The sequence below is a fragment of the Symphodus melops genome, assembly GCF_947650265.1.
Source record: "Symphodus melops genome assembly, chromosome: 4".
Classification (NCBI taxonomy): domain Eukaryota; kingdom Metazoa; phylum Chordata; class Actinopteri; order Labriformes; family Labridae; genus Symphodus; species Symphodus melops.
In genome coordinates, this window is record NC_136694.1 from 27,010,283 (window position 1) to 27,025,349 (window position 15,067).

The 15,067-nt window shown below is 41.0% G+C and overlaps 1 protein-coding gene across 5 annotated transcripts; it reads left to right on the forward strand.

Annotated features, from left to right (window-relative positions):
• Positions 1 to 823: 823 nt before the first annotated feature.
• On the forward strand, positions 824 to 14,353 carry pfkfb2b (6-phosphofructo-2-kinase/fructose-2,6-biphosphatase 2b). 5 transcript variants are annotated; one of them, XM_079341850.1, is made up of 16 exons: positions 824 to 954; positions 2,099 to 2,224; positions 3,419 to 3,515; positions 4,967 to 5,033; positions 5,225 to 5,299; positions 5,880 to 5,936; positions 6,066 to 6,190; positions 6,470 to 6,677; positions 6,819 to 6,965; positions 7,525 to 7,629; positions 8,523 to 8,652; positions 8,770 to 8,832; positions 9,398 to 9,462; positions 10,759 to 10,926; positions 11,594 to 11,619; positions 13,162 to 14,353. In XM_079341850.1, the coding sequence occupies exons 1-16, from the start codon at positions 861 to 863 to the stop codon at positions 13,229 to 13,231; spliced, it is 1,623 nt and encodes a 540-aa protein (XP_079197976.1). In that variant the 5' UTR covers positions 824 to 860; the 3' UTR covers positions 13,232 to 14,353. The 5 variants fall into 5 exon arrangements, with proteins under 5 accessions (XP_079197976.1, XP_079197977.1, XP_079197979.1 ...); XM_079341851.1 differs by having other exon boundaries at positions 11,597 to 11,619; XM_079341853.1 differs by lacking the exon at positions 10,759 to 10,926.
• Positions 14,354 to 15,067: the final 714 nt, after the last annotated feature.

The window sequence follows — 15,067 nt, forward strand, 5'->3', positions numbered from 1 at the left end:
TAAAAATTAAAAGTATGATTTTATTTTATTTATTTTTTACGTATTTTTACATTGAATCTATCGTCACTGTTTGCATTATGTAGACAATTAACGTTGTACTTATTTCTAGGGCTGTTTTACACCACCATAGATTTATTATCAATATTACGGTAGACAAAAAATGGAACAAAATTATAGACCAAATCTTCTTTTAGTGTTTTACTTTTTTAAATAAAGATGTTTCTATGATATTGCCGTACGTTAGGATATATTTATTCTGAAGGTTACGGTAGAGAGAGAAAATGACGTAGAGGCACACCTCCAGTTTGGAAGGACACCAGCCAGCCGAGGAGGAGGAGGCAGCAGCCAAGGACACGACAGTGCCGACCAGACTGGCTCCACCGGCCGCAGCGGCGGACGCAGACTCCCGGTCCGGCAGCTCGTGTCATCCCCTGTCCGGTGTCCGCTGAGTCCATTCACGCTGCAGGGACCCTGTCATTTTTGTTTTCTTCCAGGTAAGAATAAAAACGAATATGATGCAGTCTTGTAGCCTGTGAAGCGGATTGTGTTTGAATTTTCAGTGTCGCATGAACTCAGTCACCCCAGTTGGAGAGGGAATCTTTGCTTTGCCTTGTTCAGCAGCTTTGTGTTTTTATCTAAGCGGATTTTCTGATGATGATGTGGCAGCATCTTTTTCTCTTCATCCTTTTCTCATCTGGCTGCTTCTCCGCGTGTTACCAGGGAAACATGATGCAATAATATAGCATGCTCTAGAAAAAGGCTCATGTGTTTCAAGAGGTGCATGGACTAATACATTTAGTTTTTCCTGTCTTATCTGTTTCAGTGCAAGCTTGGACAATGTTCCTCTGAGAAATAAAGTGATGTCCAACATGTCAAACCCTCAGACAGACAACGGCTGTGCAAACTCAGCAGAACCCAAGAAAACAGACCTGAGAATGAAAGAGAAGAAATGCTGTGAGTAAAGTCTGACTTTGCCCATAATTACATTTAAACACTTCCTTCACACTTAAATGCTTTAATCTTCTTCAGATGCTCTGGTAAGGGAAGACGGTGTGTTGTTCACTCTACAGATTGCTTCTTAATCTCTTCCCTGGGTCTCTGCAGGTCATTTCATTTAGACTGCAACTTGCAAAAGACCGACATGTAAAGTGAATGTCCTAAGGCAGAAGAAGGGTGACGCCTAATAAGAATATAAGATTTCTCATGGGCGTCATAGTGGAGGGAAATGTGAGACTGACTACACAGGGCCCAGACGAAGAAAGGACTCCCTTATTGGTCCTAAAATAAATCTAGTCATTACTACACTGGCTCAATAAATAAATGAACTATTATAAATCCTGTAATTGTTACCTTTTTAGATGCTGAAAAGCGATTCAAATGCCAACGATATGTTGCTTCATTTAAGCTGCAATAGATTTTTTTTTTAAAGGGGTGACACAATAACGTTAAAGTAATTTTAAAGAAGTAATAACATCAGAATATGAAACTTAAATGTCATTCTAGCAAAAAGCAGACGATGCGGATACCTGTGTATGATACCTTCGACAACACAAACAGAAGTCCCACACAGCCCAGTGTTGGGTGATACTTTATTTTTAATTAAAATAATATTGTAGTGATGTCACAGGGTTGGCTGGGGATGTGTAGCAGGGGGGGTTTTGACCTCTTCTCATTTCTTCAGTTTCTTTTTTTTTAACCCAAGTCCACTGATGATTTTTATTTGTTTCCAAAGAGGTAGCTATTTTTGTCCAACATTGTTATAATCTTGCAAGAACAGCAACTAAATGTGTGTGTTTTTTTGTTTGTTTTTAAAGATACAGCCTAACCTTCAAAGAGTCAAAGTAAATGAAAAACGTTTTCTTTCATTTCTGTGCAGGTTGTACTGTTACTTTGTCTTCCTGGTGCTAAATACTGCAATGTCAAAATTTAACAATGTTTCAGAAGAGGCAACTTTTCTTTTTATTAAGAAACACTATTTGGAGCTTCAGGGCCACCGTAGATAAGCGTTGGATGGTCAGATATAAGTGTTCTCATGCTGTGTACGGTTTCTTTTATTGATTATTTATTCTGACGTGTGTTTTTCCCGTCTCCTGTGAAGCCTGGGCTTCCTACATGACTAACTCTCCTACAGTGATCGTGATGATCGGCCTGCCTGCAAGAGGGAAGACCTACATGTCCAAGAAACTCACACGTTACCTCAACTGGATCGGAGTCCCAACCAAAGGTACATCAAAGTCATATACATGTACACATAATTAATTTAAATGATCATCTATGCACACTCTATAAGACAACTTCCTCATCTTCACTGCATCATCCTCTTGCACCACTCACTGCACTATCATCGTATTTAGTCTTGTACATATTAGTCTTTAATGACTTGTTTATGTTTTTAGTTAACTGTTAATATTTAATGTTTTCATTTTACAGAGAGAGCGCAGTCTACCAAAGTTCAATTCCTTGTGTGTTAAACATACCTGGCCAATAAGACTGATTCTGATAAAGTGTAATAATCCATGTGTAGCAGAAAAGCAGGAGGCACCTTTAACAACAGATGCTTACAAAGTGCAGGAATTAGGGAAGATAACAGAAGTAACATTCAACAGTCAGGCCAAACAGAGAGGTCAACAAAATCCAGCAAGAACAAAAGGTCAAGAAGCAAATGAAAGGAGGAAGAGCAGATCTCCAGTTACAATGCAATGTAGGATCTTTACCTGTTAGCTGTTTGATTCTTATACAACCGTCATTTCGGATTGTCTTTGAATGCATCCCAACTGTAAAAGAAAGATGTGACCATCTCATCTTTACCTTTTGTTTATCTATATTAGGGCTTTTTTTTCTTCAGCTCACAGGGACAGACCTGTAAGCTGTAGTGCACAATGACATGGCGTCTAAATAATCGTTTCAATTCGTTTGTAACAAAACAAAAGGTTAACGTCTTTGTGGCGCTGGCTTTGAGCTGCAAATGTAAGGGTGTTTGACGACATAGCATGAACACCTGCTCCATTAAATGATGCTAATGATGACGCTCTTTAGGAACTCCTGAGAGCAGCTGTTGTTGATGATGATATATTTTCTGCCTCTGTGCACTTCCTGTCAGACGCGACGCCGTTCGTTTTACACATAATGACGTCGTTTCCTCCTCTCTGGATCCTCGCTTGTGTTGTACTTCCGTTGCTTTGGACAAAAGTGTCTGCTCAATGAATTGTAGTAGAAGATGCTATGATATTTTTCCTCTTTCCAGAGGCAAGTTGTATGTTCCTTTAATTTCTGTGTGCAGCAACTTCAGCCCCACATGACAGGCACTTGTAGATGTGTACACTCGCTGCCAGAGAATCTAAAAAATAAGGAGGAGGAAAATGTAGCAAAAGTTGAATTGTCAGGAAAACATCTCTACAACTGTGTGTTCCCTCTGCAGTGTTTAACTTGGGCGTGTACCGCCGGGAGGCCGTCAGAGCTTATAAGTCCTATGATTTCTTCCGCCACGACAACGAGGAGGCCATGAAAATACGCAAGTAAGTTCCACGTTTACGAACGGGCAAATGACCCTTAAGTGCTCTCGCGCAGTCATGACAGAGCACATTCACATATTATCTGTCATGAAATAACATTAAGGGGAGCTGCCTGAAGCATCCCTACTATTGTGAGTGTAATCTTTCTCGGAGTCAACATCAGGCTCTTCAGTAATCTGCAGCCTACACTGCTGCATCAGTGACTCAGCTGTTTGTGAGCCAACAGTGGAAACTCAGGCCTTCTCTGAACAGTGTTCATAGCACCTTCGGTTGGAACTAATCTGTATTTAATGTGCATAAGCAGACTTATTATCTAACACATTCAACGGTATGGTGGTTTTTATTCAGGCAAAGTGTCAATCACTTCGATTTGGTGGGGAAAAAAAGGCTGATAAAGGAAGTAGCAGTCTTATCTCAGTCAGAGTCATTTAAATGGGGATGGCTGTCATGAGAAATGTGAGCGGCCCTGACAGCATCCCAGTGCTGAAATGTGACCCAGATATTAAACAAGCTGCTGCTGTCGCTCTGAAGCTTGACACGAGCTCTCTCGGGTGGTGCAGGAGGATCCGAGCCGGTTCAAGCTGCAGCTCGGATTAGTACTGAGAGTTGGTCTTTTTGCTGGGAGCAGTGTTATCTGAGGGGGGAGTAAGGAAAGGTAACGTGTAGTGGAAAAAGGCCTTTGGGATGTTTCCAGAGCAGACGTCGCCTTTGATTGTGATTAATCAGGTTTGTGCTCATGAGTCATAGTCATATTCCAACATTTTGGTAAATACGATTACTTGCCCTCCAGAATTATAAGAGCGTATGGATTTTTTTCTGAATGCTCAAAGATGTTTACCAAAGAACAACAAAAGAATTAAATTAATAAAAATAAGAGATCGTGTGAAAGAAGGAGGAGGACAGAGTTTGTTAGTGGTTGTGGGGGGAGGGGGGGTCAGTAGACCTGAGCGTGCAGGTGGAGGAGCTCAGACAGGTAGGGCTGAGCCAAGTTCTGGAGGTGATAATAAGGAGTATGACGTGGATGTTCTGAGGGATGGTAAGAAGGACAGGGGTGATGTGGTCACGGGTGCAGGAGTTTGGATAAAATATATGAGAAGTGAATGTAGCCAATGTTGTGTCACCCATCAGTCTGAGCCTGCAGACTTCTAAATGTGTGTTTGACATCTGTGGCTGTCTCCACCTTTTACCTGAAGACACCACAATCTGTTTGTGAGGGTCAATACCAAGTCACAACGTCCTGTGTTGAAAAAGGAAGCCAATGAGTCAAAGAATCCCTACAAGACCCCATGTTCACATATTTACAGCAGAAATTAACATCTCTACAGCCGTGCAAGAAAAGAGCAATTTTGGTACGGAAAGCTAATTTGTGGTTAAATCTCGGGGCTGTTTTATTCACTTGTGACTTATTTTATTTGAATTTGATTTGGCCTGTCTCTATGTTTTCTGTCCCACAGACACTGTGCTCTTGTAGCGCTGCACGATGTGAAGGCATACTTGACAAAGGAGGGAGGTCAGATCGCGGTGAGTTCATGTGTCTCTTCGTGTCTCGCCGCTGGCTCATATCCAAAAGATTTAAGACATCCAGAGTGGGACGACATCTGGCATCAGTACAACTTAATCCCTTTTGTCCTACAAACATTTGAACACAGTACACCCACACAGAGACGAGCTGTATGACTCTTTGTTTTGTTTTTTTCCCCCTTCATGATTAGGTGTTCGATGCAACAAACACAACAAGAGAGCGCCGTGACCTCATTCTGGGATTTGTGAAGGAGAATGCCTTCAAGGTACAACCGACCCAAATTTTAATTTTTGATTTTTGTTTCACACAATGATCATGGAAAGAACAATCGCATGAAGAAACAACCTGTCACACATTTAAGTTAGTTAGATGCCTTTAAAAGATGATTGACTTTATAATATCGGTCCTTTAAATAATGTGGATGGTGTCATTTTAAAACATGTGGTCTGAAGGTAAAAACATATATTGTAGGTTTATTTATTTTTTGCATTTATTTAGAGAGAGGGCAGCGGATAGAGACAGAAATCAGGGAGAGAGAGAGAGAGAGAGAGAGAGAGAGAGTGGGGTCAAGCATGCAGGAAAGAAGCCACAGGTTGGACTTGAACTCAGGCCGCCCGCTTCGAGGATTTAACTTGGCGTACTGCCCGCTCTGCTCGCAGCACCCGTCTGAAAGTATTATAGAAGTGTGAAACATTTAGACCAGCTTTGTGTGAAGCAGTAAAATGACTTCTTTTAACCTCGGGTTTCCTTAAATCTCTATGGAGGAGGGTGTTTGTGGCGTAGCTTCTGGGCAGAGCTTCAGGAAGCTTTACTTTCATTCGTCCCCTCTGCTCTCTTCCTAACAGGTGTTCTTTGTGGAGTCGGTGTGTGACGACCCAGAGGTTATCGCTGCTAATATTCTGGTATGAACCAATGTCCCCGGCTGTGACTCCTTTACTGGGTCAAACCTGGGATCTATAAATATTCACTTGGATGTGCCGTGTCGAGGGTGCCTGCTGACATTTTCTGAATGTGCTGAATATCTGTGACAGGAAGTAAAAGTGTCCAGTCCTGACTATCCCGAGAGACACCGAGAGAGGGTGATGGATGACTTCCTCAAACGAATCGAGTGCTACAAGGTTACCTACCAACCTTTAGATCCTGATGATTACGACAAGTAAGAGCTGATCAAATCCTATTAATATTTTGCATGATCCTTTAATCCATGTATTTCTTTATAAATCTGACTCTTGTACGCTTTTTTTTATTATTTAATAGTTTTGCTGCTTTTTTCTCGACAAAGTCTCAACGCCATATTTGAATGAAGTTGCTTTAACAAAATAAATCAATAAATGAAAACCTGTGGCGTTACACTTGCAGTTCATAAAAAAACGCACACTAGATGGAGACAGTGATCAACAATTTGATCCAGAGAGTATTTCTTTGGTACCTGCAGGGATCTGTCTTTTATCAAGGTGATGAACGTGGGCCGGCGTTTTCTGGTGAACCGCGTGCAGGACTACATCCAGAGTAAGATCGTCTACTACCTCATGAACATCCACGTGCACTCGCACTCCATCTACCTGTGCCGCCACGGAGAGAGCAACCACAACATCGAAGGCCGCATCGGAGGAGACGCTGAGCTTTCTGCTCGAGGGAAACAGGTACGCTCGTGATCCTCTTTTTATGAACTGCAAAGTCTTTGTGGAAAGTCGATCACGCGCTCCTCGAAGGGAGAACTCTAAGAGCGATAGATGATGAACACAGATGAATTGGAGACCTTTCTTTCTGTCTTCATGTCCCAGTTTTCTCATGCCCTGAGAGATTTCATTGAGGAGCACAAACTCTCGGATTTGAAGGTGTGGACGAGCCAGCTGAGAAGAACCATCCAGACAGCGGAGGAGCTCGGTGTCCCCTATGAACAGTGGAAGATACTCAACGAGATCGATGCTGTTGGTACCCTGTTTAATCAATCAATTACAGAGCTGAACTAAATGATGGATCATTTCTGAGACACTTAAAGGGATACTTCACCCATTTACATGAAGCTGTGTATCATTAGAAACATGGTAGTAGTGTTGAATTCTCGTGAATCCAACCCTCATTTTGCCCTGAGAAGAGAAAAATATGTTTTTCTTTTCCTGGAAGTTTTCTTCATGTGATTTAATATGACGCTTTTTGCATCACATGAAGAAATCTTTCAAGCAAAGAAAAACACATTTTTCTCGTCTCAGGGCAAAATGAGCTTCATGTAAATGGGTGAAGTGTCCCTTTAAGTATTTTTACTCTTAGCTCTTTCTTTGTGTTTTGGCCTTTCGTACACAAACTGCATTTTAGTTCAATGAAAACTCACCTTTTGGGAAAACTCCTTCTCGGGTGAAGATTTTCAGAAACTCTGTTCATGTGAACTTTATTTAATCCTGCTGTCTCTGAAGTGAAGCTAAGGTTTAGTGACGTTTTGATTTTTTCTCGTCATTGTGATACTCGTGCGCCTTCGTCATCCTTGTCCAGGGCGTGTGTGAGGAGATGTCTTATGAGATGATCCAGAAGACCTTCCCGGAGGAGTTTGCGTTGAGGGACCAGGACAAATATCATTATCGCTACCCAGGAGGAGAGGTGACCTGACAGACCACTCCAACCTGTTTCTCTAAACTCAAACAGTCTGAGAAGGTGTTTTCATCTAACATTTAGACATGCTGAAGCAGCTTCTACGTCCTACTGGGACACTAAAGTAAAACAAACCTTTTGTTCGTGTGTGCTTTTTATTCTTCTAAATCTAAGAGATCTAATCTCTCTCCTCTCTAATCTCCATCTCTAAAGTCAGACTCCTACGTTCGCTGGGAAATACCAAACAAAATGTATTTTTACACCAATGTAAGGAAAACACTTTTAATAAAGACTTAACAAATATGAAACACTGAGACACGTTTAGAAGTGTGCAGAGCACCAGAGTTTATGGTGAGCAGTTTTGCTTTTCGTGTGGACGTTCACTTCTGGTCACGTCTTGTAAAAGTGTCTCAGCGCTCGTAAAAGTGTTTGGCATCTTGTAAATTTGTCTTCTGAAATAGACACTTGTTTTGTCCTTGGTAAACGTGTTTTGCTTTCATTCTTTTCTTTTACAAAATGTAAAAAAAAAAAAATCAAATTTGTAAATGTGTCACAAGCTTTGTGAAAGTGTTGCACACTTTGAAATGTAGTTTTTGCATCATCATCGGGATGGAGCTCATCGTGTGAAACGTATTCATTCAAATGTTTTCGACACACAATCATACATTATGTCCTGTCCATGCCACAGTTACTGCCTCAACATTTAGAAGACAATGATTATTGTAAGAGGTGTAACTTGCCAGGTTTGTGGAGGAAGACAAACCACGCAGAGAAGACTCTTCTGCCGTGAAAGTCTGTCGTTGATTCACACTGAAAGTGTCGATTCTTTTAACTCACACTTCGTGTCGACTGTTTTGTTCTGCGTCGAGCTGCTAAGAAGTCTCTTTTCTCCTTTCCTTCAGTCCTATCAGGATCTTGTCCAACGTCTGGAGCCTGCTATCATGGAGTTAGAGAGACAGGGAAATGTGCTGGTCATCTGTCACCAAGCTGTGATGCGCTGCCTCCTCGCTTACTTTCTGGACAAGAGTGCAGGTGACAAACACACACACACACACACACACACACACACACACACACACACACACACACAGTATAAATACACCAGCTCACACAGGCAGGAAATTAATGAATCTCTCTTTTGCCCCACAGATGATCTGCCGTACATGAAATGCCCGCTCCACACAGTGCTCAAGCTAACACCTGTTGCTTATGGTAGGTTTTCAGCTCTCACTTTTACACCACAAGAAAAACAACGTGTGCCATTCATAAGTTGTTTCAAACGCAGACAAAATGAAAGTCGTGCCGTTTTCAAAAGCAGACCTCTAAACCTCCATCTCCACTTCTCAGGATACACTGATGGCGTCTGTTTCAGCCTGCAGATATCTTTGTGTTTGAATTGATCGGTTGAATGGCTCTCCTTTTAAATCTCAAATTCAGCAGCTGGTAAAAAAAGGTTCAGACTGAGAAACATCCCGCCTCTCCGCTGAATCTTAGAAGGGACTGGACGCGGCCACTTTTATGTTTGTGCCGGACTGTGTTGATGCTTTTAAAACACGCGCCGCACCTCACAGCTTACAATCTCATTCAGAGGAGTTTAAGTTTGCTGCTGCTTTTTAACAAATTACAAATAGACCTGAAACTCAACGAGCCGCTCTCATTGGACGCTTTTTAGAGGACTGTATATATGTGTTCATTTGTGTCTTTTAATGTCTTACACTGATGATATAATATGTATCATTTATGATCTAATACATGTTTTCTTTCTGTTGTCCTCCAGGTTGCAAAGTGGAAATGTTTTACCTCAATGTGGAGGCAGTAAACACACATCGAGACCGGCCTCTTGTAAGTCGCCCTGAATCCAGCTGCATCCAGCTGATTCCACATCGTTCAATTAAAGCCTCTGATTTGATCCTCCATGGAAAATCATTTTGATTGTGACTGAGCATTAATTCAGATCTAGCACAAAATCTCATCCTCTAATTTAAAAGTGAGAAGGCTCTTCTTGTCTTGTTTGTTGTGTGTCTGCTGGTTGCGATCACACGTTGCTCCCTGTCTTAGACCCCTGTTCTTGTTTTTGTCTAGAACAGGTTGGATGCCTTGGCTGATAATGCTACGTTGCTTTGCAGAGCTAGCCGTCCTCGTGTCTCTGCTTGCATGCTCCAAAGTAATAATACAGATTCCATTGTGGCCTGATGTGTTTGAGCTACACTTTAACAAGGTGTACTCTCTGGACTGAAGCAGGTGTTAGCCCTCTGTCCTGTCTCCTCAGGGAGGATGTTACAGGAATGATGTGCTGTGTGGTCAAACTTTTGAGCACTTTTTTATGCTGTTCTGTCAAACAAATGGCACCCAGCGATGTCTAAATTCAGTTGAGTAATTCAGAAACGTTCACAGAAGCCTCAATGAGTTGAACTTGACTCATGTTTAAATGTCTGTCTTTGCTATCTGTGTCGACGCTCACTCATTGAAACGGGGTGTTGACAGTTTGCTTCCTTTCTCATACCGAGCGGTTTAATCCCAACACACCATCCTTTAATGTAATCTTTACATCTTTTTGCTTCACTGAGACACACCACAGGAGCTGAGGGCGTCGCCCCGCACATTGTTGTCCCACTGCTCTGCTTCACGCTGTCCTGCACCGTGCTGCATGCTCATACTCAGCAAAATCCCAACGCAGCGCTGCGTCTGTGAAGCACAATGTAATTTAAGGTTACCACCATCTGGTTTGAAAGTTATTGGGGGGGTTTTTTTGGCAAAAAAACTGGCAGTCACTTCAGCACCCAGCAGGTGAAGCTAGTTGTGCTTCCCTGCCTCATACTGTCCTCATTCCTGCTCTGTAACTTTTGGTTGTTGTAGTTTTTTTGTTTTTTTTTAATCTTATGTTTTAATCATATTTATATGCCAGTTTGGTAGACACAATCTAACCTGACTCCCTTATACCTTTGGACTGCTTGTGAAGCCCTGTGTGTGTTCTGGTAGAATAATGTGGTTAAGACATCTTATGTCCACTAACCAGGCTTCAGATGTCTAAATTGTTTCTGTGGATCCTTGTAGATTTGTGTGATGAGGTCCCCCCCCCCCCCTCTGTCGTGTTGTAAACATTTCCCTTAACATTTGCGGTATTTCATCTCCTACCAGGGTAATAACCCGAGGGAATCTGCTCTCATTCACCGGAGGAATAGTTACACCCCCTTGTCCAGTCACGACCAGGTCAAGCGTCCCAGGCTCTACAGCGCGGGCAACCAGCCCTGGCTCCCGCTCGCCCCCACCCCATCAGCTCTGATGCCAGAGGAACGGCAAAGCCAAGTTAGTTTCATAGTACCAGGCTGCCCCTCTGAACCAGTCACTGTGTCGAGTGTTAACCAATCACCTCCCTCCATAGTTGTAACCCCTGTGTTTGACATCCCTACTCAATCAGTTGTGGATCCTCCCGATGATTTAGTGTCTGTGTTGAAAATCACACACATAGAATCCATTTCTGTCGAGCCGCCTATCTATCTTTCTTCCTCTCTTCGGGCATGCTCTGGATCTTGAGTGGGTTTATCTCTTGTGTTGATGTTGTGTCTGTCTGTTTTTGGAAGCCAGATGTTTGTCCTGCATGACCTCTGCTCCACTTGTAGGCTGTCTCTGGCTTGAATATGCAGAAAACGGCACGCATTCCTTTTATTTTGCGGCGGAGAATTTTGACCACTATTTATGATACACAGAAGACACACAAACATCAAAGACATGTAAGACAGCCATGCGTAAACTTTGTAAATCAGGAGTCATTTGTTCCTTTTTTAAACAATTTGATTTGACACAAATGTCAAAGCACCAAACCGACACTGAATATTGAGATGCATATTCACATCTGCACATGTGTGTATCTGTTGGCCTTGCTTTATGGGCTTTGTTGCTTTAGCCCTTCTCCACATTTCTATCTCCCTCTCTCTCTCTGTCTCTCTTCCTCCACTCTCTCCAACCTGTTTAGCAGCCTTGGATAGGAAGCGGTTATCTGTGAGTATTTTAAAGACTCATGTTCTTGTAGTCGGCCTTTCCCATTCCTCATCTTACGCCATCATAACCGCCCATCCAACTGTTGCCACACTGGTGTTTTTTTTCCCTGATTTGAACTCTTTGAGTATCTCTAACCTTTCATCACCTTTGTCAGAACGAAAGCTGCGGACGCCTTTTGTTTCATGTCAGGGACATTATCTAGAACACGCTATCAGATTCTTGGGTTGTTCAATAAATGTCTGCAACAACCGACTCTTTTATGACAGTATTTATAAGGCTCCTGCTTACGTATGTTTAGGGGAAATTGTAGTCATATATATATACAACAATATAGAAACCTTTAAACGTTTAATAAAGTTGGAACATTGTGTAAAATGTTAAAAAAAAAAAAAACAGAATGTGACGATTTATAAAACCCTGCATTTTATTGGAAATATCACAACGACAACATATCAAATGTTGAAAGGAAGAAAGATTTAACTCTGAAACTTGTGTGTAAACATTCAGCATTGATGAAGCCTACACAAACGCAAAGGTAAATGTCATGTGCTCTACAGAATTTCACATCCTGACTGTCACAGGACTTTTTTCCAGAGAAGGCAACAACATTTCCAGATCTGGTTTACTCTTAGCATGGGCCAGTTTCAGCCAGCATTTGTGAACACAGGGATGAACTGTGTTCACAGACAATGGCTTCTGTCTCCCTGAGCCCTGGCAGTGATGTCCACTACAGAATTGTGTCTGTTGTTAATACAGGGTCATCTGAGGGCCCAAAGAATGCAGCCATCCAACAGTGTTTACTACCCTGACATGTTCCTTTAGTGATAGTATGTGCATCAATCTCCAGATTCTCTTCTTAAAGTGCTGCACTATTTATATATGGACCGTCCCTTTCATTACTTCAGATAGACTCAGCCTCTCTGGGATTTCTTTAAATACCTTCTCATGTTACAACCTGTTCTCAGTTAACCTCATTAACAGAGAAGTTTCACCAAACGGTTTTTTTTTAAGCATTTCACAACTTTTCCAGTCTTTGATTGCCACATGCCCCAACTCTTTTGAAACCTGTTGTGGACGTTCAAGTGAGCATGTAATCCTCCACTAACATAGAAATGTCTCATTTGATATGTTGCTTTTGTGCTTTGTTCCATTAAAAGTAAAGGTTCAATGTTTTACAAATGGTCACCTTCAGTTTTAATTACATTAGAAAAAAATTAAAAAAAAAATGTTGTGTCGCATTAAAGTTTTTGAATATTGACGCCTTGTTAATGCAGAATATGTAGTGTGGTTGATTATGATTGTGAGAAAGTCATGCATATGGGGTCCGATTGTATAAAAAAAATCATCAGTTAAGTCCTGAAGAAGATTTGACCACTATGGTTGTTTTTCACTCTCTTGACAAGATGACCTAATTTCTTAAATAGAAACTCGGGACTCCTGGGTCCTCTGGGAGGCTCTTCGTTTTCTCAAATAGGATTTGCTGCTTTGAGGCTTTAATTTGTGAGAGTCATTTAACCTTTCTTTTTTTTTTTTTTCTTGAAGGAGTCCCTGTGCGAAGGAATCGACTTTGACAGCCCCGAAGAATCTAGTAGCTGTGTCCGCTTCTGAGTGAAGAAGAAAGAGGTTTCACTTCGTGGCACAATGTGGCCAACATGATAATGAGCAGAGACTTGAATCTCAGGATGGAATTTCTTGGAAGATAGTCGGGATAGAGCCAAAGCATCATATCTTCTGCAATCGCGGTCATTTACTGGTCGAATCCATCATAACCTCTCTGTCTAACTGTAAACTGCATGCTGCAGCTTTGAACTGGAGTCCTTATCAATGGCATCGTAAACTCTACTGCATGTGCGCCAAAATCAATCAGTCAATCACGACATCATACTGTGTGTAAACTGGCAACTAATCCTTATCTTCAACAGCACGAATGCCTTACAGAACATTAACTACTGTAATAGAATTAGCTCCTCTGAATGTACCAAATGATGTGTTACACTGATGAAGAACTAATAATGCAAAAGAATATATTATAAAGTAGATGCTGTCAAAATATTTTTATAATCTGAGTACGCTCATCTACGATGTGGAGTTATGATTGTTATCAATTAGACATTTGTTACTCGTGATAAGGATTTTGTTTTGATTGAAGAGAATATACTGTCAGTTTCTGAAGAAATGAGAAAAGCTTTTTAGTTTGTTCTTTTTTATGCATTTTATTTTGTTGTTTAATCAGGATGATATACCACTTTGTTCAACTGACTCGATACCAGGAGATATATTTCTGTCTCATTGTAGATATCATTTTTAAAACTGGTGTCAGACCTTTTTTTTTTTTTTTTTGCCTGTGTATTATCACAAGGGGTGTCCTGCAACAAAAACATTACATGTGAATTAGCCGTTTCGTTACCTGTGATTGTTATCATACAGCCAAACATAAACTATTTTCTTGCGAATGTGTTTCACTCCTTTTTCTCCTTACACCTGTGATTTCTAAAAACGAATGCTTGTATTTTTTGAATACTATTTTATGACCTGCAAAGTTTACTGTGCTGCCTAAAGCAGCAGGAGTGTGCCCTTATAGACATAAACATTAATTTAGAAGTGTTTTGTTTTTTGTTTTTTTTTTAGAAATGTTGGGGATACATTATTAGCATGTGCAATGAAATGATCCAAATCTGTCACAAATTATGTTTTAGTTTGTGAACATCATGCAGGCTATATGTTGCTAGTTTAATACACCAATAAACATTATTTTTTAAAAATTGACTGTCACATAGTCTGCTCTGATTAGGGCTACTGGTAAGATGTTGGAAGAGAGATCAAATCAGGGCATTGCATTGCAGGTTTGACAGATTGTTAGGGAAGGGGTCTGGAGGCTTCGGCTCTACCTTAAAACTTCTGATAGCAACAGCTTAACCTGACAAATCTTTACTAAGTGCACGCACAAAACTACAAATGTGTTTTCAAAGAGCAGAATCTAACATGTTACACCCTATGTGAAATGGGAATAATGTATGTTTCCTTGTGGAAGTATGTGGTTGCAGAAAACAGCGATTGAATTACTTTAGAATAACTACAACTACCATGAAAAGAAGGCACAGAAACTTACATCGCACACAAACCGCTGAAAGTAGTTAGTGTCTTGAGTTTGGTTTTTCAATTCAGTTTCTGATCTTTTACAATAAACACTTCATCTGTGGATGTTTCAGTACTTTAAGGTGAGGGTTTCTATCTGTGCTAAATGAACAAGGAGAACACTGTGAATACATTTATTCAGCCATGGTCAAACAACATAATACACATCACAGACAATTGTTCAAACATGTTTGATGACCAGCCCACAAATACTTGACTATGAGTGTACTTGTCTATAAGGCGTGAATGAAGAAGACAGTTGGCTCCAAACCAGCATAATATAACTGTGCTGCTCTAATGATGAGATCCCTGA